This window comes from Exserohilum turcica, assembly GCF_000359705.1.
Source record: "Exserohilum turcica Et28A unplaced genomic scaffold SETTUscaffold_2, whole genome shotgun sequence".
In the NCBI taxonomy this organism is placed as follows: domain Eukaryota; kingdom Fungi; phylum Ascomycota; class Dothideomycetes; order Pleosporales; family Pleosporaceae; genus Exserohilum; species Exserohilum turcicum.
This window is the reverse complement of record NW_007360025.1, coordinates 2460011-2479975: the sequence shown is the minus strand read 5'-3', so window position 1 is coordinate 2479975 and position 19965 is coordinate 2460011. Positions and strand designations below refer to the sequence as shown.

The 19965-nt window shown below is 53.3% G+C and overlaps 8 protein-coding genes across 8 annotated transcripts; 7 read left to right on the top strand and 1 right to left on the bottom strand.

Annotated features, from left to right (window-relative positions):
- Window positions 1–560: 560 nt before the first annotated feature.
- On the top strand, window positions 561–3226 carry SETTUDRAFT_163200 (uncharacterized protein). Its single transcript, XM_008027455.1, has 6 exons — window positions 561–630; window positions 786–928; window positions 1042–1126; window positions 1192–1486; window positions 1540–2900; window positions 2957–3226. The coding sequence occupies exons 1-6, from the start codon at window positions 577–579 to the stop codon at window positions 3071–3073; spliced, it is 2055 nt and encodes a 684-aa protein (XP_008025646.1). The 5' UTR covers window positions 561–576; the 3' UTR covers window positions 3074–3226.
- A 205-nt stretch (window positions 3227–3431) lies between these two features.
- On the top strand, window positions 3432–4441 carry SETTUDRAFT_88017 (uncharacterized protein; the record flags this gene model as incomplete). The annotated part of the gene is made up of 3 exons (XM_008027454.1): window positions 3432–3680; window positions 3736–3981; window positions 4031–4441. The coding sequence occupies 3 exons, from the start codon at window positions 3432–3434 to the stop codon at window positions 4439–4441; spliced, it is 906 nt and encodes a 301-aa protein (XP_008025645.1).
- Window positions 4442–4847: 406 nt separating this feature from the next.
- SETTUDRAFT_60585 (uncharacterized protein) lies at window positions 4848–5630 on the top strand (the record flags this gene model as incomplete). The annotated part of the gene is made up of 1 exon (XM_008026969.1): window positions 4848–5630. A coding segment is annotated over one exon (783 nt), but the record flags the coding sequence as incomplete, so codon positions are not given.
- A 348-nt stretch (window positions 5631–5978) lies between these two features.
- SETTUDRAFT_153896 (uncharacterized protein) lies at window positions 5979–6766 on the top strand (the record flags this gene model as incomplete). Its single annotated transcript, XM_008027453.1, has 2 exons — window positions 5979–6068; window positions 6119–6766. 2 exons carry the CDS (start codon window positions 5979–5981, stop codon window positions 6764–6766), a joined length of 738 nt encoding a protein of 245 aa, XP_008025644.1.
- A 33-nt stretch (window positions 6767–6799) lies between these two features.
- SETTUDRAFT_153895 (uncharacterized protein) lies at window positions 6800–7472 on the bottom strand (the record flags this gene model as incomplete). The annotated part of the gene is made up of 2 exons (XM_008027452.1): window positions 6800–6973; window positions 7038–7472. The coding sequence occupies 2 exons, from the start codon at window positions 7470–7472 to the stop codon at window positions 6800–6802; spliced, it is 609 nt and encodes a 202-aa protein (XP_008025643.1).
- A 505-nt stretch (window positions 7473–7977) lies between these two features.
- On the top strand, window positions 7978–9338 carry SETTUDRAFT_163195 (uncharacterized protein). Its single transcript, XM_008027451.1, has 3 exons — window positions 7978–8083; window positions 8274–8965; window positions 9021–9338. Exons 2-3 carry the CDS (start codon window positions 8476–8478, stop codon window positions 9233–9235), a joined length of 705 nt encoding a protein of 234 aa, XP_008025642.1. The 5' UTR covers window positions 7978–8083; window positions 8274–8475; the 3' UTR covers window positions 9236–9338.
- A 264-nt stretch (window positions 9339–9602) lies between these two features.
- SETTUDRAFT_163194 (uncharacterized protein) lies at window positions 9603–10778 on the top strand. Its single transcript, XM_008027450.1, has 2 exons — window positions 9603–9933; window positions 10052–10778. Exons 1-2 carry the CDS (start codon window positions 9613–9615, stop codon window positions 10577–10579), a joined length of 849 nt encoding a protein of 282 aa, XP_008025641.1. The 5' UTR covers window positions 9603–9612; the 3' UTR covers window positions 10580–10778.
- A 1267-nt stretch (window positions 10779–12045) lies between these two features.
- SETTUDRAFT_163192 (uncharacterized protein) lies at window positions 12046–15243 on the top strand. Its single transcript, XM_008027449.1, has 5 exons — window positions 12046–12453; window positions 12507–13096; window positions 13185–13394; window positions 13493–14231; window positions 14290–15243. Exons 1-5 carry the CDS (start codon window positions 12104–12106, stop codon window positions 14834–14836), a joined length of 2436 nt encoding a protein of 811 aa, XP_008025640.1. The 5' UTR covers window positions 12046–12103; the 3' UTR covers window positions 14837–15243.
- The last annotated feature ends 4722 nt before the right edge of the window (window positions 15244–19965 follow it).

Below are 19965 nucleotides of genomic sequence, written 5' to 3'. Positions count from 1 at the left end.
ACGGCTGTAGTGATAGTGCAGAGAGGGTCGTCGACTTGGATTTTTTTTTTTGCCATTGAGCCTCAAGCAGCGCCCTGTGGCCCGCTTCGGCCGCGGCGCCGATCCCGGTGTCGCGATAGGCGCCCGGAATGGTTGCAGTGGCAGGTCGTGTCTTGTTGTTCGGGCGGGTGGTTGAGGGGGAAGAATTTGTTGAAAGGCCGGGCAGGGCAGCCGGGGCAGGGTGACGATGCGGAAAGCGCGGACCTTCTCGGCGCGTGGCGATGCTCGGTGACGCGGGCAGGGCAGGTTAGCCCGCAAAGACAGCCATGCGGTGCAGCGACAGCGGGTTACTAACAGACAGTCACGACAAGGCCGGCTTACTCAACACACCCACGCGCGCGGCGACTGATTGATGCAATCCGGTGTGCTTTCTGCTTGGGCGACCCCACCGCCCGTCCACTTGGGCTGTGGGTGCATCATCATCATACGTGAGGCAGGCATGACGGCTAGCACCCCCACTATCCTACAAAACCTCACCCGTCCACCCCCCCTCGCCTTCTCTCCTCCCCATCTTCTCCCATCGACAGCCTGCCCACCATGCCGTACGGAAAGACCGATGAGCTCGCCATCAACACCATCCGAACCCTAGCGGTATGTTGACCCGTCTGCTTGTGTTGCCCTGTCGCCGCTGCTGCCCCGCTATTATCACCACCACCACCACCGGCACCGGCAACAACAACAACAAAACAGCAGCAGCAGCAGATCCCCGCGCCCCACTCAATAGCTGACTGTTGGCCGCTCTACAGGTCGATGCCACATTCCAGGCCAACTCGGGCCATCCGGGCGCCCCCATGGGCATGGCCCCGGTCGCCCATGTCGTCTTCAACAAGTTCATGACCTTCAACCCCAAGAACCCCAACTGGGTCAACCGCGACCGCTTCGTCCTCTCGTACGTGCTTTTTGCCCTTTCTTTTTTCTCTCGCCCTTTCCCAATGCGCAATGGCGGCCAATCAAGCCGCGCCCCGCGTTTTACACAACATGACGGCTGACCCGCGCCCGCAGCAACGGCCACGGCTGCATGCTCCAGTATGCGCTGATCCACCTGTTCGGCTACGATGTCAGCCTTGACGACCTGAAGAAGTTCCGCGTAAGTCACACGCCTTGCCCGGCCACGCTTCTTGGGCCAGAACGACTACTGAAAACTGCTCGCAGCAAATCGACAGCATCACGCCCGGCCACCCCGAGTCCCACGACACTCCCGGTGTCGAGGTCACGACCGGCCCTCTGGGTCAAGGTTTCGCCAATGCCGTCGGTCTCGCCATTGCCGAGAAGCACACTGCGGCCGTCTTCAACAAGCCCGGCTACGAGCTGATCAACAACCACGTATACATGTTCTTCGGTGATGGCTGCGCCATGGAGGGCATTGCCAGCGAGGCGGCTTCAATGGCTGGCCACTTGAAGCTCGGCAACCTCATTGCCATCTACGACGACAACCACATCTCAATTGGTAGGCTTCCCCCGCCCGTCTGAGCAAGGGTGCTTTGAATCTGACTATTGCAGACGGCGACACTAAGTGCGCCTTCACTGAGGACGTCTCCAAGCGCTTCGAGGCCTACGGCTGGCACGTGCAGCACGTGCCCAACGGCGACACCGACCTCGAGGGCATTGAGAAGGCTATCGCCGAGGCCAAGAAGGTCACGGACAAGCCCTCGATGATCAAGCTCACGACGACCATCGGCTTCGGCTCTGTCCTGCAGGGTACCGGCGGTGTCCACGGCAACCCTCTCAAGGCGGACGACTGCAAGCAGGTCAAGGAGAAGTTTGGCTTCGACCCGGAGAAGATGTTCCAGGTTCCCCAGGAGGTCTACGACATGTACCACAAGCACGCCGCCGAGGGTGCTGCCGCCGAGGAGGAGTGGAACAAGCTCTTCCAGAAGTACGGCGAGGAGTACAAGGACCTCCACGCCGACCTTGCCCGCCGTCTGACGGGCGACCTGCCCGAGGGCTGGCAAAAGGCGCTCCCTACATACAAGCCCACGGACGCTGCTATTGCGTCACGAAAGCTCTCCGAGTCTGTGCTCGAGGCCATCCACGACGTGGTTCCCGAGCTGCTCTCTGGTTCTGCCGATCTGACGGGCTCCAACAACACGAGGTGGAAGAAGGCGGTCGACTTCCAGCCTCCTGAGCTTGGTATTGGAGAGTGGTCTGGCCGCTACCTGCGATATGGGGTGCGTGAGCACGCCATGGCTGCCGTGATGAACGGAATGTCGGCGTACGGCACCATCATCCCCGCTGGTGGAACTTTCCTCAACTTCATGTCATATGCTGCGGGTGCCGCCCGTCTGTCTTCGCTCTCGCATCAGCGTGTCATCTACGTTGCGACGCACGACTCGATTGGTCTCGGAGAGGACGGGCCCACTCACCAGCCTATTGAGACTCTTGCGCACTTCCGCGCTCTGCCCAATATGATGGTGTGGCGCCCCGCCGACGGCAACGAGTGCTCTGCCGCATACTACATGGCGCTGACGTCCAAGGGCACGCCTTCGATCCTGGCCCTGACGCGCCAGAACCTGCCGCAGCTTGAGGGCTCGACGCTGGAGAAGGCCATCAAGGGAGGCTACGTAGCGCTCGAGGACAAGGAGGCACAGATTACGCTGGTTTCGACTGGTTCCGAGGTCTCTCTCTGCCTGGAGGCGGTCAAGACTCTCAAGGAGCAGGGCATCCCGGCGCGTGTTGCTTCGCTGCCTTGCTTCGAGGTGTTTGATGCGCAAGACAAGGAGTACAAGATGTCGGTCATCCCCGGCGGCATCCCGTCGCTCAGCGTGGAGGTCATGTCGACGATGGGCTGGGAGAAGTACTCGCACGAGCAGTTTGGGCTGAACCGGTTTGGTGCCTCTGGCCCATACAAGGAGGTGTACAAGGTAAGCACGCACGAGATGGCTGTGCAGGGCGAGGCGGATGCTAACGGCCAGTGCAGAAGTTTGAGTTCACGCCCGAGGGCATTGCCAAGCGGGCCAAGGCGACGATTGACTTCTACAAGGAGGTCAAGCCTCTGCGGTCTCCTCTGGACCGGGCTTTCCAGCAGCTCATCTGAGTGCGTGGGCAGCAGAGGGCGTGGCTGGTGCAAGGACGAGGGTGCAGAGCATTGTCGTTGGACCACGATGAGTGACAGAGTGATAAGCGGCAGCCCGCTTGGACGACACGGAGGAAAGATATCAGCCGAATGCATAGAATGTGTTCCTTGTGACCGAGTGCTGGGTGTGATTGATGGTGCTAGTGGTGATGTACTATGACTATTGCCATGCTGGTGCGAGCACTAGTCGCAGTGCACAAGTGTCGGTAGCCATGGCCGAATGACGGCGTGGGAGGGGCGGGGCGCCTTCCTCGCCGGCGCCGGCGCGGCAGCCAACTTTTTTGCGACATCATCGCCGCCACCACGACGCATGGCTAGCATGTCGCGCACCGGCCGAAGCAATGTTTCCACTGCCGCCAGCAGCACCAGCACCAGCAAAAGCTTCTTCTCCGTCCCCGCGCCCATCAAGCAGCTTTTCGACCAGTTCCCGCTGCTCACATACCCCGTCAACCAGTCTCCGCAACGAGCACCACAGCACCGCCATGCACACGTCCTGTATGTCTTCACGACCGAGCACGGCGCCATTCGAGGCGCCCCCTCGCATAACCCGGCATGTCTGAAGTGGCAGGTCAGTACATGGCTGCCCAATGCATTGCCCCGCTGCATGCGCTCACCGCGTGCAGGCATATCTCCACTTCTCGAGAATCCCGTTCCGCATAGCCTCAGCGAACAACCATGCGTCGCCGAGCGGCTCGCTGCCGTTCGTCATGCCTAGGCCGCCCGACGCATCCAAGCAAGCACAGCCTGTTGCATCGGGCAGACTGCAGCGCTGGGCCATGAACAACAGCGACGAAGCCATAGAAGAGCCAGGAGACGGGCGATACGAGGCATATCTGAGTCTGGTAGACCACCGCATACGACGGGCCTGGGTATGTCTGCATATCAAAACACGTCTGGGCCACGGCTGACCTTGTCCAGCTCTACACGGTCTATCTCTCGCCCAACTCGGCCACCCTTGCCGAGCCTCTGTATATACTCCCCACGTCGCGCAATTCTCTTGTGCGTCTCGCCATATCCCGCCAACTACGCCTAGCAGCCGAGGCCGAGCTCCTCAAGTTCTCGAGCGTCATCAGTGACGAGACGCTGTACAACCAGGCCGCCGAGGCATTTGCAGCGCTCGAGACGCTGCTGGGCAACGACGACTGGTTCTTTGGGGCGCAGCGACCGGGCTTATTCGATGCCAGTGTCTTTGCCTACACGCATTTACTCTTGGACGACGGACTGGGCAAGGGCTGGGTGGACACGCGTTTGCGCGAAGCGCTCATGGCGCGCAAACGCCTGGTCATGCACCGAGAAAGGATTCTGACGCAGTATTTCGACAAGACATAGACAGACTCGCAGGGCCTGGTGGCGTGTATGCTCGACGGCTGTAACAACACTAACAATGAGACACGATTGCTGGCATGCTGGGCATTCCCCACGCGTGCTCTTGAACCATTGGCGTGTACAAAATCAGGTGAATTGGACTTTGCCGCACACGGCCAAGATGGTTAGCGCGAGCCAGAAGGCGAGCGGCACACCGGTGAGTCACGCCATGGGAGCCTGCACGACATATTGCCTAATTGGGTAATGCTGGATAATACATAGAGACGACGCCGGCCACCCGACATGGACACGACGGATACCCTACACCTAGTCGTGCAAAGCAAAAAAAAAAGTTGAGACCATGACCCAACCAACATCCATCAACATGACGTTTGATACTTCACTCGTTGACGTGAATCCGCCGCCTCGCATCGAGCACATGCCTACACGCGACACCTACAACCAGTGGGCCTCGGTCTACGACACAGACGGCAACATGCTGCAAGCCATTGACGATGTCGAGCTGGCCACTCGTCTACCAGACTTTCTCTCTCAGGTGCTGCGCAGCATGGCCCATAATGGTGGAATGCAAGAGGTGCGCGTGCTAGATGTCGGGTGTGGCACTGGACGCACTACAGCCAAGTTAGTCCAATACAACTGGCATGGACAAGCAAAACACGTCCATGTCACTGGCATCGATTTCTCTCAGGCAATGTTGGATGTTGCTCGCACCAAGCTGACGCGCGAGAAGCTCCATCAAGGGGGCGCTGAGGAAAGCAGGGCCAAAGTACGCTGGAGGCTGGAGTGTGGCGATGTTTTTTCTCCGCCGCTGGCATTCTCCCTCGAGCCACAGCACGCCATTGTTTCCACTCTGGTCCTTGAACACGTTCCCTTGGCAACTTTCCTGTCTACCGTCGCCTCTCTGCTTGTTGTTGGTGGAATGGCCCTCATTACCAACATGCATGCCGACATGGGGCGCACTAGCCAGGCGGGCTTTGTCAATGCAAACGGCGTCAAGATCAGGGGCCAGAGTTTTGTGTATACCGTGCAAGAGACGGTACAGTCGGCCAAGGAGAGCGGGTTTGAGGTCTTGGGCACGTGGGAGCGAGAAGTCACGAGGGAGCATGTGGATGAGAAGGGAGCGAACATTGGCGAGAGAGGCAAGAAGTGGGTGGGTATCAAGGTGTGGTATGGTCTGGTGATTCGGAAGGTCAGGTAGAGGTGGGCAACTGGCCTTACTGCATGTACTTAGCTTTTTTTCTTTTTTAGTCAAGTACGTAAAAAAAAATCTCACAGGTGGTATTTGTTGTGAATTTACACTGAAAACAGGCCTCTTCTTCATTGCTTCCTAAACTGCACGTGTGGGTCAGCATTGAAGTTGTTGTGCGATAATTTAATAATTAGTTAATTACTGCAGGACGACTGGTCCCTCCAAAATCATCATGACGTCAATCGCCATGCTTCATTGTTGGTCACTTTTACTAAACTACGACGTAGAGGCTCGCTCCAAAGCCGCCTTCATCAACACACGCCTTCACTCGACTAACATACTTGTACTGCAATGGAATCGCTCCCGGTAAACAACAAGGCGGCCGGTGAGCCCGAAAGCACGTATAACCGCGCTCTTGAGACGGGTGCTGCAGCAACTCAAGTACAATTTGGGGACCTGACAAACTATCACGACTATGGCTAACTAGACAGAACTTTGCTCCCGTAAACAGAGTATGCGCTCATCTCAACGCCTTCCATGCCTACGCCCATGATGCCAAGCGCGATGCGGTAGAAGCAAATCACTACTGTGCCCACGTCAACGACGAGGTCCGCCAATGCATACTGTACGACTCGCCTGAGCCGGGAGCGCGCATCATTGGAATTGGTACGTCACTTGTGCGTCTGGACTCGGGGGCAAGACTAAGCGTGGTACCAGAGTACATGATTTCGCCCAAGTTATATGAGACTCTGTCGGCCGAGGAGCAGAGGCTGTGGCACTCGCACGTCTTCGAGGTCAAGTCTGGCATGCTGATCATGCCGCGGCCCACAGGCGTGCCAGAGGCTGCGTGGGAAGTGGCTGAAAACCGCGAGATGGAGGAGGTTGTCGAGCTATATGGCAAGATTTACCATTTGTGGCAGACAGACCGAGGGGATAAACTACCGCTGGGGCCGCCGCAGCTCATGACTAGCTACACGGCTGCGGACCAGATGCCGGATTTTGAGAAGAGGATGCAGGACAGGGATGGCCGGTTTGCGAGTGATTACAAGAGGAAGAAGGAGGTCAGGAAGTATATTGGAGTGCCCAAGATTCATGAGAATGCCGATGCCACGTGGGCGAAGGGGGGACTCGGTCATTGAGTGCAGTCGTATCCAGACTGTCGCATCATGGCATCATGAGGTTGTGTTCTGAAGCACCTCGATGCCGGCCGGGTCCTGCTTCTGCTGCCGCCCCATGAGTTTGCCCAAAACGTCCTTTTCTGTGTTGCTGTCTTGGGTGTCGCTTTCACCGTCCGTGTCGCTAGTCGCATTGGCGTCTTTCTCCTCGAGGACGCCGAGCCCCAGATCCTGGCTGCAGTTAGCCTGGCGTCGTCTCACGGCACAGCGCAGCGCAGCGCAGCGCAGCACTCACCATTTCAATATACGGCTCGCCGTCTTGCTGGTCCCCGGCATCCAGACTCCTGAGTGTGCCCGCCTTTTTCTGAGCGTCGAGCTCTTCATTGGCGGCCTTGAGCTTGGGCAGGAAATCCTTGAGAAAGCCTCTGATGTCGGGGCCCATTTCGAGTGCGCTCAGCTTCATGGTTGGCTTATTGCCTCTGTTGGCGCGCAGGTTTACGACGCCGTCTGGGCCTGCTGGCTCGTCGAGCGCCATTTCTGTGTCGTCGGCACTATCATCGTCGTCGTTGTCGTCTTCCTCTTCGCTTGAGCTCTCGTCGCTGCTGGGCTCTTCGCTCGACTCGGACAGGGTGCTGTCGCTGTCTGACGTCGTATCGTGACCCAGCGTTTTGGTCGTTGTTTTGCTGCTGCTGGCAGCGCCTGCGGATGCAAGGGTCGAGGGCGGCGACATGGACGGCGACATGTGGTGGTGAATGGCATGCGGGCAAAAAAGAAGATGCGTACGTCACCGCGCGCTTGCCCGCGTCCACGTCGGCGGCCATGTTGTTCCGGGCCCGGCGGCCAATCCGCATCGAGTGCTTGGGCAGCGCGTATCCATGTGCATAGAATACTGCCACATGCATATACACAATATTATTCGGCGGGCGCATGCAAATGCATTGCACAGGTGACATAAGCGTGTGGCTGCGCGTGGCTGCGTGTGGCTGGTGGGCTCTCATTGGCGCCAGCAGGGGGGTCTTGAAACGGCGTCTTGAAACCTAGCCAGAGCGGGCGCCTGCATCGCTGACCTGGTCCCAGTCCTGTACTTATCCCTTCCCGGGGTCCGTTGAGCCTCTTAAAGGTCCAGCTGGCCTGACACGCATATCCCACCTCACTCCCACTTGCCCTCGCTCTCGCTCTTCTGGTCAATCTCCTTCTGCTTCTTCGTCTTCTCCTTGACCCTCGCCTGGCCTCTTCACGACACCAGCAGTGCCACTGCCCCGCTTCAGCCATACATTCACGCAACCGATACCCAAACCCTCGGCCTGTGTCTACGAGAGAGAACACCAAATCGGCTTCTGTGTGCGTGTGCATTTTCCTTCTTCTCCTTTGCTTTGCCCTACTCAAGTCCCCCTTCAAGTCTTGCTTTTAGCTGGCTACATCTTGTTTGCGATCAACCCCCCTCCCAGCCCATCTCCTACACTCGGTCTGTTTACGTCCAAATCACATTTCACCCACCCATTACACGACACTGGGCTGACATGTACATCAGGCCTGCTAGAAATAATTTAAATTCAAACTTCTCCCTTGCCTTTGCGACGCAACCTTGTGTTTTAAATCTAGACCAAGGACGCTAAAAAGTTCCGGTCAGGCCCCTACCATCGACAAAAGCAAACGTCTCCTTTCCGTGCGTTTGATATCCGTGAGCAAGACGCTGCAGAACCAAGCTCGACGCTCCCATCACATTGCCCATCATGGCTGGCCGTTTCCCCGCACTGAGCACCTCGAACCTCCCTGCCGCTTCGTCTGAAGAGCAGTCGGCAACCGCATCGCCTGCCCGAGGCACGGCTATGCTCAACTCCATCTTCAAATCGGTCCGCGTTCCCGAGTTTCGCTTCAAGTGGATGTTTTGGGCCGAAAAGGGCCAGCAAGCACCGCCCAAGGACAAGGCGGCGGCATCAGAAGAATACCTCACCCGCCCCAAGCCGCTGGGTGAGCAGATTGTCTCGGTCAAGGAATTCTACCAGCACTTCAACAACATCCCCGTCGAGAACCTCAAGCTGCGCGACTCGATACACCTCTTCCACCTGGGCGTGAAGCCCGTCTGGGAAGACCCGCGGAATGCGCGCGGAGGCGCATGGTACTTCAAGGTCAGCAAGGATGTCGCGGCACAATTTTGGCACGAGATGTGTCTGCTTGCCGTAGGCGACGTGTTGCAAGGAGCCGTTGAGACGAGGCGTGCTTGTGAGTCGATCCCGCACCCCTTTGATTCGCACTCGGTATGCTGACAGCAAACTAGCCTTCAACGACGACATCTGCGGCATTTCGTATAGCGTTCGCTGGAACGCGGTCCAGATTGCCGTCTGGAACCGGGATGCGGACAACGAGGAAGGCCGGCAGAAGCTTTTGGCTGTCATTCTCGACAAGCTGTCCGAGGAGCTGCGGCCAAAGAAGGAGGATAGCTACTGGTACAAGGCGCACAAGGAGCACAAGGGCTTCATCGAGCAGCAGTGAGAGAATTGCGGATTCAGGCTTGGGACGGGGAGAGGATAGTGTCGAGCCTCTGATGTGTGCATACAACAACCGCCGTCCACGAACAATAGACATGTTGATTCCACGCGCCATGTTCCTTTTGCACGCGGCCTCTGACGCGCGAGGTCGTAGCGTAGCCATGTTCAGCTGAGCTCTCCATAATATATGCACCAGTATCCCGCAGCCTGTATCCCGTAGCAGCCACGGTGCCTGCGCCAATCACAGGCATCGTTCGCCGCACACGCACGGGCCACTTTGTAGAAGCATCCGCATCATGCACTTCTCACCATGACCGTTGCCCGCACCGAAGCCACTGTCGCCTCCCCCTCCCAACGTCAAGTCGTCCCAACCCGCCCAACATGGCCGCCATCCCCACGTCGCTCTTCCGATGGGTTGTCCCCGCCGCCATTGGCGCCAGTGTGGTGCAGTCGTCCATTTACGACGTCAAGGGCGGAACCCGCGCCATCATCTTCGACCGTCTCTCTGGAGTCAAGGAACAGGTGGTGAATGAGGGCACACATTTTCTGATCCCGTGGCTGCAGAGGGCGATTGTGTTTGATGTCCGCACCAAGCCGAGGAACATCAGTACCACGACCGGAAGCAAGGACTTGCAGATGGTTACTCTTACGCTCAGAGTGCTGCACCGACCCGAGGTCAAGCAACTGCCCAGGATTTACCAGGTACGCATGCAACGACAGCTGGGTGCCTGTGAAGAGTCGTGGGCGTCTTGTTGTTGTTGTTGTTTTTTTTTCTTCTTCTTCTTCCCCGCGAGGCAATATAACTAACCAATTGGCGTAGAACCTCGGTCTCGACTACGACGAGAGGGTCCTCCCCTCGATTGGAAATGAAGTGCTCAAAGCCATTGTCGCGCAGTTCGACGCCGCCGAGCTCATCACGCAGCGCGAGGCCGTCTCGAACCGCATCCGCACCGATCTTCTCAAGCGCGCCAACGAGTTCAACATTGCGCTCGAGGATGTGTCCATCACACACATGACGTTTGGCAAGGAGTTCACCAAGGCAGTCGAGGAGAAGCAGATTGCGCAGCAGGAAGCCGAGCGCGCGCGCTTTGTGGTGGAAAAGGCGGAGCAAGAGCGACAGGCAAACGTCATCCGGGCCGAGGGTGAGGCCGAGGCTGCAGATACCATCAGCAAGGCCGTGGCAAAGAGTGGCGATGGTCTCGTGCTGATCAGGCGACTCGAGTCGCAGAAGGACATCGCGCAGATACTGGCAAGGAACCCCAACATCAGCTACCTCCCCAGTGGCTCTGCTGGCGGCAACGGCAGCGGCTCCAACGGCGGCAGCTTCTTGCTGGGCCTGAGGTCGTAGACAACGGGCGAGGCGGAAAAGGCATAGCCAGCGTATCACCGGCGTATGACTCCTGTACACTATACCAATATACTAACAAGGGCACGATATCACCCTTCTCTATCAACATGGCAATACGTCTCCCGCATCCTCAGTGGCCCCGGCGCTTGTTCTTTCTATTTTTTCTTTTGACAAATGCACATGCAAAGGCGCGTTTTGGCATCAGACACATGTACACAAATAGCACAGAGGCCGAAGACCCTGACAGTTGAAGCCACGCCAGTATGCTGCTTAGCACATGCGAGGCGTCTAGACAGAGGCCTCTCCAGAAATGTCAAAAAGAAGAAAGTAGAGCGAAAAAGTCACAGAAATTGTCATTTCGCCGTCAGATGGTGTTTTGACACAATCTTCGCCTCAGGCTCGTAGGTTTCGGTTGCACAGCTATCCGCCGCGCGAACAAGACGTTGTTTATGCAATGCGCCAACCATGCTCCCACCATGGAAACACGCAGCCGCATTCGGGCTCGCACGCAGGGTACGCATTTGGCAGTCGGCCGCGTGCAGCTGGTGCAGCTGTTTCGTGTCATTGCGAGTAGGAAACTTGGCGCGCGCGCTGTGGTTGAGTTGCGCCTTCCCTGGCTGCAAGCCTATTTTTGCACCTTCGCACCTTCGCACCTCTGCACCCTCGCACCTGCGCTCGACTCACTCGGCAGCAAGCTCTCCTCTCCTCTCTCCTCTCCTCCTCTCCTCCCCCTTCCCCTTCCCTCCCCCCCCTTCCCTTCCCCCCTCTTCCCCTCCCCCGCCCATTTCATCTTCTCTCATCTGGCAGCCGTCCCAAAATGTCAAACTGCCACCTGCCGCCATGCTTCCTTGGGACACATGGCTCGCCGTAATGTCCCCAATGAGACGCCTCTGCGCAATCGGCGTTCCAGCCTGTTTCAGAGGGCTGCTGCACTTTCGATGGCGGGGGAACGTCGTTCCATCCTGGTAGCAGATCCCGACGAACGACAGACATGGAGGAGACGACTGTCCAAGGCCGTTTGTCATGACGGGGCATAAACAAGACGCCGGCTCTGAAGGGCTGAAGGCTTCATCCCAAGGCACCGACAAAACAACGGCGGTCGGGGGCCACTGGTGCACGCATGGCGGGCAAAGATGCAGCGCAATAGAGGAACACACCGGCTGCGCCACGTCCTCTGCCATGGAGCGTGACTTGGTCCATGGCCAGGGTACCACGCAACGATAGGACGAGAGCAGCCGTGTTGAAGATGGCGTCGGAGCCCCAGGCTGCTCTCCGGCCTCTCTGCCGTGGCTGTGCAGCCCAGCATGCCCATGAAGCAGCAAATCACACACGCTGTGGCCAGGCAGCGTGGCTTGATGGCCTGGATTGCATCATGGAAGGCTCACCGGCAGGCTCTCTCAGTCGTGCTCCGCCCGCCATGGGACGCGACTATATACATTATGACAACCTTTGCGAGGGAACGGGGCGCAACGGTTCAGTATACGTCTTCTTCTTACGTTGTCGGACCGCCAGCCTCGCTTAGCCATGGCGGAGCAGCAGCAGCAGCAGCAGCGCAGCAAGCAAACAAGCATCCTTCTTACCTTTTGCATTCTCCAATTTGTCCGGCAGCTCCGTCGGCGTGTCAAGCCGCGTGTGCGTGAAGGCTCAATCGACACGCGCAGCCTTGGCATCACGCTCCCAGGCGTCTCCAGCGCGCCATCACCGTCGATCAAGGTCCAGGATGCGAAGCAGATGCGGCGAGCAGCCCACGGCGTGTGCAAGAGCCAGTGCCAGCACCACGACAACCCGGCCTTGGTCCGATCGTCATGCCACTTGCACACGCCGGCTTCGGCTGCTCCCGCAAGTCGAAACCTGGCTGACGACAAGGTGCAACAGTATGTTTTTGGAAGCTTTTGTTTGGTTTCACCTACTAAAGTGTCGCCCGTAGGATGCTGTGCTCAGTCGACGGTAAACTCCATGCTACGGGAAACGCTTTTTCAACAACTGCAAGTAACAGCGCCCTCTTTCTCAAACACAACAATGCATCCATTGTTGAGGGGCGTTCCATGAGCGAAACCATCCAGCTCCTGGCCGCTGTGCACGACGCCGTAAATGTGCTTTTTGACTGTCGCGAGCAATACGGCGACGACTGGCTGCTGGCCCAGGGACTCGATGCGGGCCTGGTGCTGGATGAAAACTTCATAGCCAACTACGAGCACCTGCTGCTGCGCCTGCAGACGGACCTTGTCGACGCTTTGTCGCGCAGGGCGCTCGAGGAGCTGCTTCACGGCAGCCACGACAAGAAGCAACGCAAGCTGCTCGGCTGGTTTACTGAATTCGCCGCCAAGCCACAGGCCCTCAGTACCTCGTTCCCATGGACCATCAAGCCTTCGCTGGCCGTCCTGTGGGGGGTCTGCTGGATGTACTACGACCGTCCGGTGGATGAGCGGAAAAGAAGCGGCAGCAGAGACCGCGTGCCCCTCGACTCAGTGCTGCAAAATATCCAACTCGCGTGGGATACAGGTGCATCTTCAGACTGTAGGTGTTGCAACTCTCGTCGCCCGCCTAGTGGCTCTCTGTACCCAGCCGGACAAGCCCCCATGGCCCAGCGACTAACGCATTGTAGACGTCAGCCTCGGGCGCCAGCTGATTGGCGAGCCCTCGCAACACGATGCCCATGCAGCAAACATGGGTGTGGGCCTTGAGCACGACATGTTCCAGGCACGAAACACGGAAACCTGGGAGTCCGATTTGGCTCTCGACGGCCGAACGAGCAGGCTGCCAGCCTTGGTGGTGAGCCAGGCAGGGTCAAGGGCGGATCCGTTGCCGCTTCCAAGTAAGTGCCTAGTGTCCCGTGTGTGTTTGACTCACGCCTTTACTCCATACCCAGGTTTCAGCCTGGATACGTTGTGCAGCTGGGGCTAACGATTGCAGACCAAGATACTTATTTCGACGTCGCCTCCCCTTATGGCCATGTAGTATCGCCCATTAATAATTTGTATTCGCCTCACAGTCCAGGCACTGCTGCGCCACTCAAGGTCTTTCCGCACCTTGGCACCCACCATCACCACAACCCTTGGCTACAAGCGTTGCCACCTCAAGACACTCCACGTCATCTGATCACTCCTGCGCACAATCCGACTACCACAGTCACCGGAACCCCGGAGAGTCAATTCCTTGCTCCGCCACAAAGGGCATTCGCGTCCTCTTCTTCTATATATCCACCAAGTTGCCAACCTCAGGCCCCGCCACTGAACTTGCATCCTTCCTACTTCCCCTACACTGATCTCTCCTACATCATGACGGATCTAGCCCCCAGCCCTGCGACCGCTCCGGCCCTGCACGAGCACAAGCGGACTGCTTCAACTACTTCGACCACCTCAACCACGTCAGTCTCTGGCGACATGCCCACTCCAGTCAGCATGGGCTGCCCACGTTCTCCCATAACATCTCCCACTGCTGGAGAAGCACAGCCAGCAGCTCCCAGCCCGCAGCGATCTCACAACAGAAGTTTATCCATAGATTCGTCTCAAGATGGTGACGACGACGGATCGCTACGGAAGAACCACAGCTATAAGCGCGCCGAGGAGCCGCCGCGCAACCAAGACGGCAAGATGATCTGCAAATACCAAGAATGCAACGGCGTATCATTTGATCGCAAGTGCGAATGGAGGTAAGCATGTTTGAAAATCACTCATAGCAACGACGGGTTGTACTAACTCTGACTACAGCAAACACATGGACAAGCATGACCGGCCTTACAAGTGCAATGCCAAAGGATGCGAAAAGCTCCAAGGATTCACGTACAGCGGCGGGCTTTTGCGGCATGAGCGCGAAGTGCACAAGCTGCACGGCGGTACCAAAAAGTGCCTTTTTTGTCCGTTCCCCGACTGCAAACGCAGCTCAGGCGCCGGCTTCACGCGGAAAGAGAATCTTGCTGAGCACATCCGCCGCGTACACCGCAGAACATCAATGTCAGCAGACTTGCATGGCTTGGTGATTCGTCGCGACATGGTTCGGCGTGAGATGGAAGGGTCGCCCATCCCTGAGCCAGGCGAATCCGAGTCGCCGTACAGCCGGGCCCTGGAGTTTCGTGAGGAGGACGAGATGAGCCTGAAGCGCAAGCGTGCCGCCTCTGACTCTGGGCCGACTGACCGTGCCAACGACGAGATGCGCACTGAGATTAAGCGTCTGCGCCAAGAGAATGAAGAGAAGGACTCGCGACTGAAGCAGCTGGAGCAGGCCGTCATGGCGTTGCAGCAGCAGGGCCGCAAGTAAGAGAGGGAGAGAGAGAGAGAGAGAGAGAGGCCAAGGTCTGGATACTTTGACGCTCTCGGTCTGTTTGCATTGCAGGCGTCGGATTAATTTGGGAGCCTTTTTCTGACTGCATTTTTCAAGGGCAGTTTTTTGGGGGTTTCTTTGTTTATACTTTCTTTCGCTACGCTCATTGTAAATACTACTGGAGCGAGTTGACCACATGTAGACGTTTAAGGGTAATTTGTTATTGGAGCACTTGTTGGCATGGCTGGAACATGGACCACCACGAGATGACGTTATATCAAGACTGCAATGCTGGGGAAAGGCAATAGGAAGAAGGGGGGATGGGAATGGGAAACCGCTCGCTCAGATTATTTAGGGATGACTATACCACATGTAGTTTGAAAGTAAAATGATGTTGTCGGCTATTATTACTACTATTGAACTGGGAAAAGAATCAGCTGTGATGTGTGAAGTCGGGGGCAAGCGGATGGGGATGCACATGGGCGATGAGAGAGTATGGCAGGGCTCGTTGATGCCTAATGGCGTGCCTGGCAAGAGGGCAAAGGGCGTATGCTATGCGAGACGGGGTGGGCGAGGGGCAAGTAAGACGGGCCCCAGACACAGGAGAAAGAGGGTATTGTTGTCATCATGGCCATGGCCATAATCAGAATAATAATGACGATTGACTACTACTCCCTGTCATGCGCCCTTCGGACCGTGGATGCTGGATGTTGGCTGGGGGGGGGGGCGTCGAATGTCATGCAGACGTTCGCAGGAACAAGGCAGCCGTTTGCGGCTAGTTTTGGCCGGCCACGTGCAGTCAAGCCAAGCGAAGCGAAGGAATGTGCAAGCAGCAACAGGCCTTGTTCTAGCCATCTGTCACTCTCGCTCTGGATGAATGCATTGTTGTGTTTCTGTTTGCATGGCGTAAACAAGCCTCGGGCTTACACGGCATGTGTAGTATACCCCTCCCCACACGATTACCGCTACCATGTCGCATAGTAGGGCTCCGATCGGTTCCGCAACCAGATGCGAGGTTCCGGGCGCATCCTACTTGCTCGCTCCCTTAACCTTGGTGCTATTCCGACATGGGACACATGCACCAGCACTGCCAAAGGAAACACGAGCGAGAAGCAGAGGCGAGTCGAGTCATACACGACTAGGTGTACGCCTACTGACTGGACTGGTGAGTGACTGGTTGTTGGGAATTGCCCAGCAGCCCGGCATTTGCTGGCTCTTGTGCCTGGCTGCATAGTGCTGTGAGTGATTGGTCCATGGGGTAAGCATGTGACAACGTGTTGTGTTACGTGTCACCGTGTTGGGTGCCTGATGTGTCGTGTTGTTCTTGTTTTTTTTTGCCGCTTTTAGGCAGACGAAAGGAAAAACAAGAGGGAGAGAGGGAGAGAGATGCCTTGGAGCTACTAGACGAGCATGGTGGCTGTGGCTGTGGCTGTGGCTGTGGATGGTGGGGACATGGGCGGCCGCGTGGGTGGCAAGGGTCCGGGGTCTAACCAGCCGAGCCGAGCGCCGGGGGGGGGGGGCGTTTGGCAGCCTAGAACTCTTTGGCAAAAGTTATTCGTCCTACCACTAAGCGGCTATCTAGCCTACTACTTAGTAAGAGTCTATACTAGTATAAGTGTATTTAAACTCTATAAAGTTAGTACTATAATATAATAACTTAGTACTAAATAATATAACTAACTTAGTAACTAAAGAATATTTATTTAGGTGCTAGAAAGATATAGAAGAAGATTTTCTTTTAGATATAAGTAAGACATATAAAGCATCTATAGCTAGTGTAAAGTAATTTAAGTTTTTATATATAATGTTTGTGATGCTAAGAAAAAGTAGCACACTTAGTAATGTGGTGTAACGGCGCAGGTAAGGCAGGTCGGATCTGTTTCGGTCGTAGGATCACTCAGAGGCATATGGGAGTGCGTGGGATCACAAAGAGCCTAGATTTAACAAGCCACCTATAGGCCTTGTACGAAAGGATATCAAAAGTCTACAGAGCTAGCTACAGGGAGTGTCTCAATATATACCTATCCTAGTCGGGTCCGAATTCGGATCCGACCTCGGGCGAATGGCTGATGAAGGGCGGCAGGTACTTCCTCCGATCCGGCTCTGGGATTGGCTCAATACTTGGCGAAGTTGTAACATCGTTACATGTGGCCTGCTTAGTGATGGAATACGTTATATATTATATAGTAATAGTATAAGTGCCTTAAAAACTACTAGCTTACTTAAAATAAAAATACTAAGCTTTTATAGTATAAGAGTTATAGCCTATCCTCTTATAAGTTCTATAGTGCTATTAACCTAGTAGGGCCCTTTCTTAACTACCCTTACTACGTGCCTTCTTTAATGTTGTACAACTAGTAGAACTACTTTTAGCTACCTACAATGCCCCTACACTAAAGTCTAGTGTCCTACCTATCTAAATTTGCTTTCTTTTGCGCCCTTAGCGCTTTATTACTACTACTAATTGCTCTTTAAGCTCTCTTACGCAGGCCTTTAAAAGCATATTCTTATATAGCATCTTTTTAGCCCCTTTAATAAGCTTTAAAAAGCCTTTTTATATAGTAATTAGCAATTGTATAAAAGACTCTCTTATAAGCTTTAATTATAACCTAAATATTTCTAAATTACTTAGTATTCTTAATATCTAAGGTATTTCTAGCTAAGCTTCTTATAGTAGAGTATAAAGGCGTAAGTTAAGGCAATTAATAACTCTCTACGCGTTAAGAGAGACTAGCCCTACTACTTTAAAGGCCTTTTTATAGTTATTAGACATAAATATATTAAAAACGCATTTTAAAAGGCTAGAAGAAAGCGCTCTTTATTAATATACTAGATATAGTAGCGCACTAAGTCTTATACACGTTAAGAGTACTTCTACTTAAGAGGTAAAAAGTAAATAATATTAAGTAGCTAAAGTATATATAATAAATAAGTAAGTATATAAAAGGTAAGGATCTTTTTTAGAAAGTAGTAATTCTTAAATTCTTAGTTGAGGTAGCTTTTATAGCTATTAAGGATAAGTAGCCTATATAACCCTACCTAACGCGTTTTTATATGCTCGTTAAAGTGCTTTAACTATATAAGACTAAGCTTATTATTTGTCTAGCTATTTTCTAATACTAAAAGCTTCTAGTTGTATAGTATATCCGCTTCTTTATACTATATAGAGATATAGACGCGTCTTTTATATATAATAAATAGCAGAGTAGCGTATCCTATAGCGCAGATACTCTAGATAACTATAACCTACTCGCGATTGCCTAGCTGCGTAAGAGTAGGCCTTGTACGACGCTCTGCGCCTATAACTACCTTTATTAAGCTAATTACGCCTATCTAAAAGCTAGTTTTATTAAAGTTATAGATGTTGTCTAAATAAACTCTATACTTCTTAACTATCTCTTATACAAGCTTAAACTACACGTTAATAATCTCTAAATCCTCTTGTTAAGTTCTTTAATAATTCTTTGCTGAACTATGGGCTATTCTAAGCTTATCTATATAAGTAATAAACTACTCTACCTAGCATTTACCTAAAGGCTCACTATCTTATTTGCGTAGTAGTTTCTTCGCTATATGTACTACTCTATATAGATAGGAGGCAAATCCTTACGAGTCTAGGTTAAGAATATATTATACAATTGTTTGCTCTTTAAACTTAGTTAGCTTCTAGTAATTTAGCTATATTATAGGTTAAAAGGTAATTCCTTAAAGCCGCTTAGAGATCTACTAATAATAGACGTTATAGGCTACTATAGCGGGTTAAATACTCTTAAACTAGCCTATATAATAGGCTTAAATAGCTAGAGTAAGCCTACCTTCTTGCTAAGTTAATATCGCGTTCTATTATTAGGGCATTATCTCTTATACGTGAAGTTTGTGATGCTAAGAAAAAGTGGCACACTTGGTGATGTGGCCCGCTTAGTGAAGGAATACGTCATAAATTATTGAAAATTATAAATATTACTTGATTACTATATTACTGTTAAGCTATAATACTATTTATCTTATTAAAACTACTAAATAGCTAAATTACTATATAACTAAGTTAAACTTAGGAAAAATATATCTATTTAGAAAAGCTTTAATATTGATTTTAATAGCTTTAGTAAATAAAGTCATTTTGATAGGCTTAATAAACCTATAGCGCTAAAAGCTATTTTAGCTTCAGCTAATAAAGCTATTACTAGTAATATTCTTTTACTTTAGTATACTTAGCTAGTTAATAAGTATAAGCATTATTATAAAGCTTGTAGTAAGCTTTATAGTATTAGAAACTATAATTTTAGTAATTTATAAAAGACTTTAATATATACTTAAAAGTATAGTTTACTAATAAAAGTAGTAACGTCAAAGTATAGCGAGTGGCCGAGAATAGCGAGTGACCGAAAATGCCAAGCCCCCATCAACCTCACCACCGTTGCGCAACCATTACAGCGCAACAACAACACTAAATTGAAATTAGAAAAGGCTAATCTATTTAGAATTAACCTCTTTATCTTGCTTGCAGGTGCGCGAGTTGTGTCCAGTCTCACCGCAGCGTCTACAGCGCCTTTGCGACGGTTCGCCTACTTCAGCGCTCTCTCCCTTCTTTGCCTTCTTCCCACTACCACGCGCCCTAGACTCCTTTAGAGTTGCTAGTTTCTCTCCTTCTTTAATTGTTAGGGTCTCTCCTTTCTGTAGCCGCTTTCTTTTGTGTGATCTTCTTCGCGTGGCGGCTTTATTCGCTGCTTTAAGCTTAGAGACCGATTTCTTGACTAACACTAACTCATGCGCAATAGTAGTCGCACCTTTAACTAGGTTTTTAACAGCACCTAGCATACTTGTTGGTGAACTATCTAGATGCATTTGAATCCTCTGCTTCACTAGCGTCGATTGCAGCCCTATTTCTAGGGTGTTGCTTGGGGTTTGCAACTGCTAGTGTAGATTTTTAGCAGCAGGTGGTGAAGGGGTGCGCAGCTTAACATCCAGCTTTGATGTCACTACCTCTGGGTCGTGTGGAACTAATCCAGCGCCTTGAAACCCTCCTAGGATATTATCCTTTGTAACTGTCTGAAAATAGGCTTGCTAGAAGGCTAGCAAGAACTCTATCTTAGTTATATAGTTGATCCTATTGCGCATTAGCTCCT

Bases quoted from the DNA above. Each gene is read 5' to 3' on its own strand.
- SETTUDRAFT_163200 (XM_008027455.1), top strand. From the start codon at position 577: ATGCCGTACGGAAAGACCGATGAGCTCGCCATCAACACCATCCGAACC. The intron at 929-1,041 runs GTACGTGCTTTT...CCGCGCCCGCAG, and splicing joins CGCGACCGCTTCGTCCTCTC to CAACGGCCACGGCTGCATGC. The intron at 2,901-2,956 runs GTAAGCACGCAC...CGGCCAGTGCAG, and splicing joins CATACAAGGAGGTGTACAAG to AAGTTTGAGTTCACGCCCGA.
- SETTUDRAFT_163192 (XM_008027449.1), top strand. From the start codon at position 12,104: ATGGCGGAGCAGCAGCAGCAGCAGCAGCGCAGCAAGCAAACAAGCATC. The intron at 13,097-13,184 runs GTAGGTGTTGCA...AACGCATTGTAG, and splicing joins TACAGGTGCATCTTCAGACT to ACGTCAGCCTCGGGCGCCAG. The intron at 14,232-14,289 runs GTAAGCATGTTT...CTCTGACTACAG, and splicing joins GATCGCAAGTGCGAATGGAG to CAAACACATGGACAAGCATG.
- SETTUDRAFT_163194 (XM_008027450.1), top strand. From the start codon at position 9,613: ATGGCCGCCATCCCCACGTCGCTCTTCCGATGGGTTGTCCCCGCCGCC. The intron at 9,934-10,051 runs GTACGCATGCAA...CAATTGGCGTAG, and splicing joins AACTGCCCAGGATTTACCAG to AACCTCGGTCTCGACTACGA.
- SETTUDRAFT_163195 (XM_008027451.1), top strand. From the start codon at position 8,476: ATGGCTGGCCGTTTCCCCGCACTGAGCACCTCGAACCTCCCTGCCGCT. The intron at 8,966-9,020 runs GTGAGTCGATCC...ACAGCAAACTAG, and splicing joins CGTTGAGACGAGGCGTGCTT to CCTTCAACGACGACATCTGC.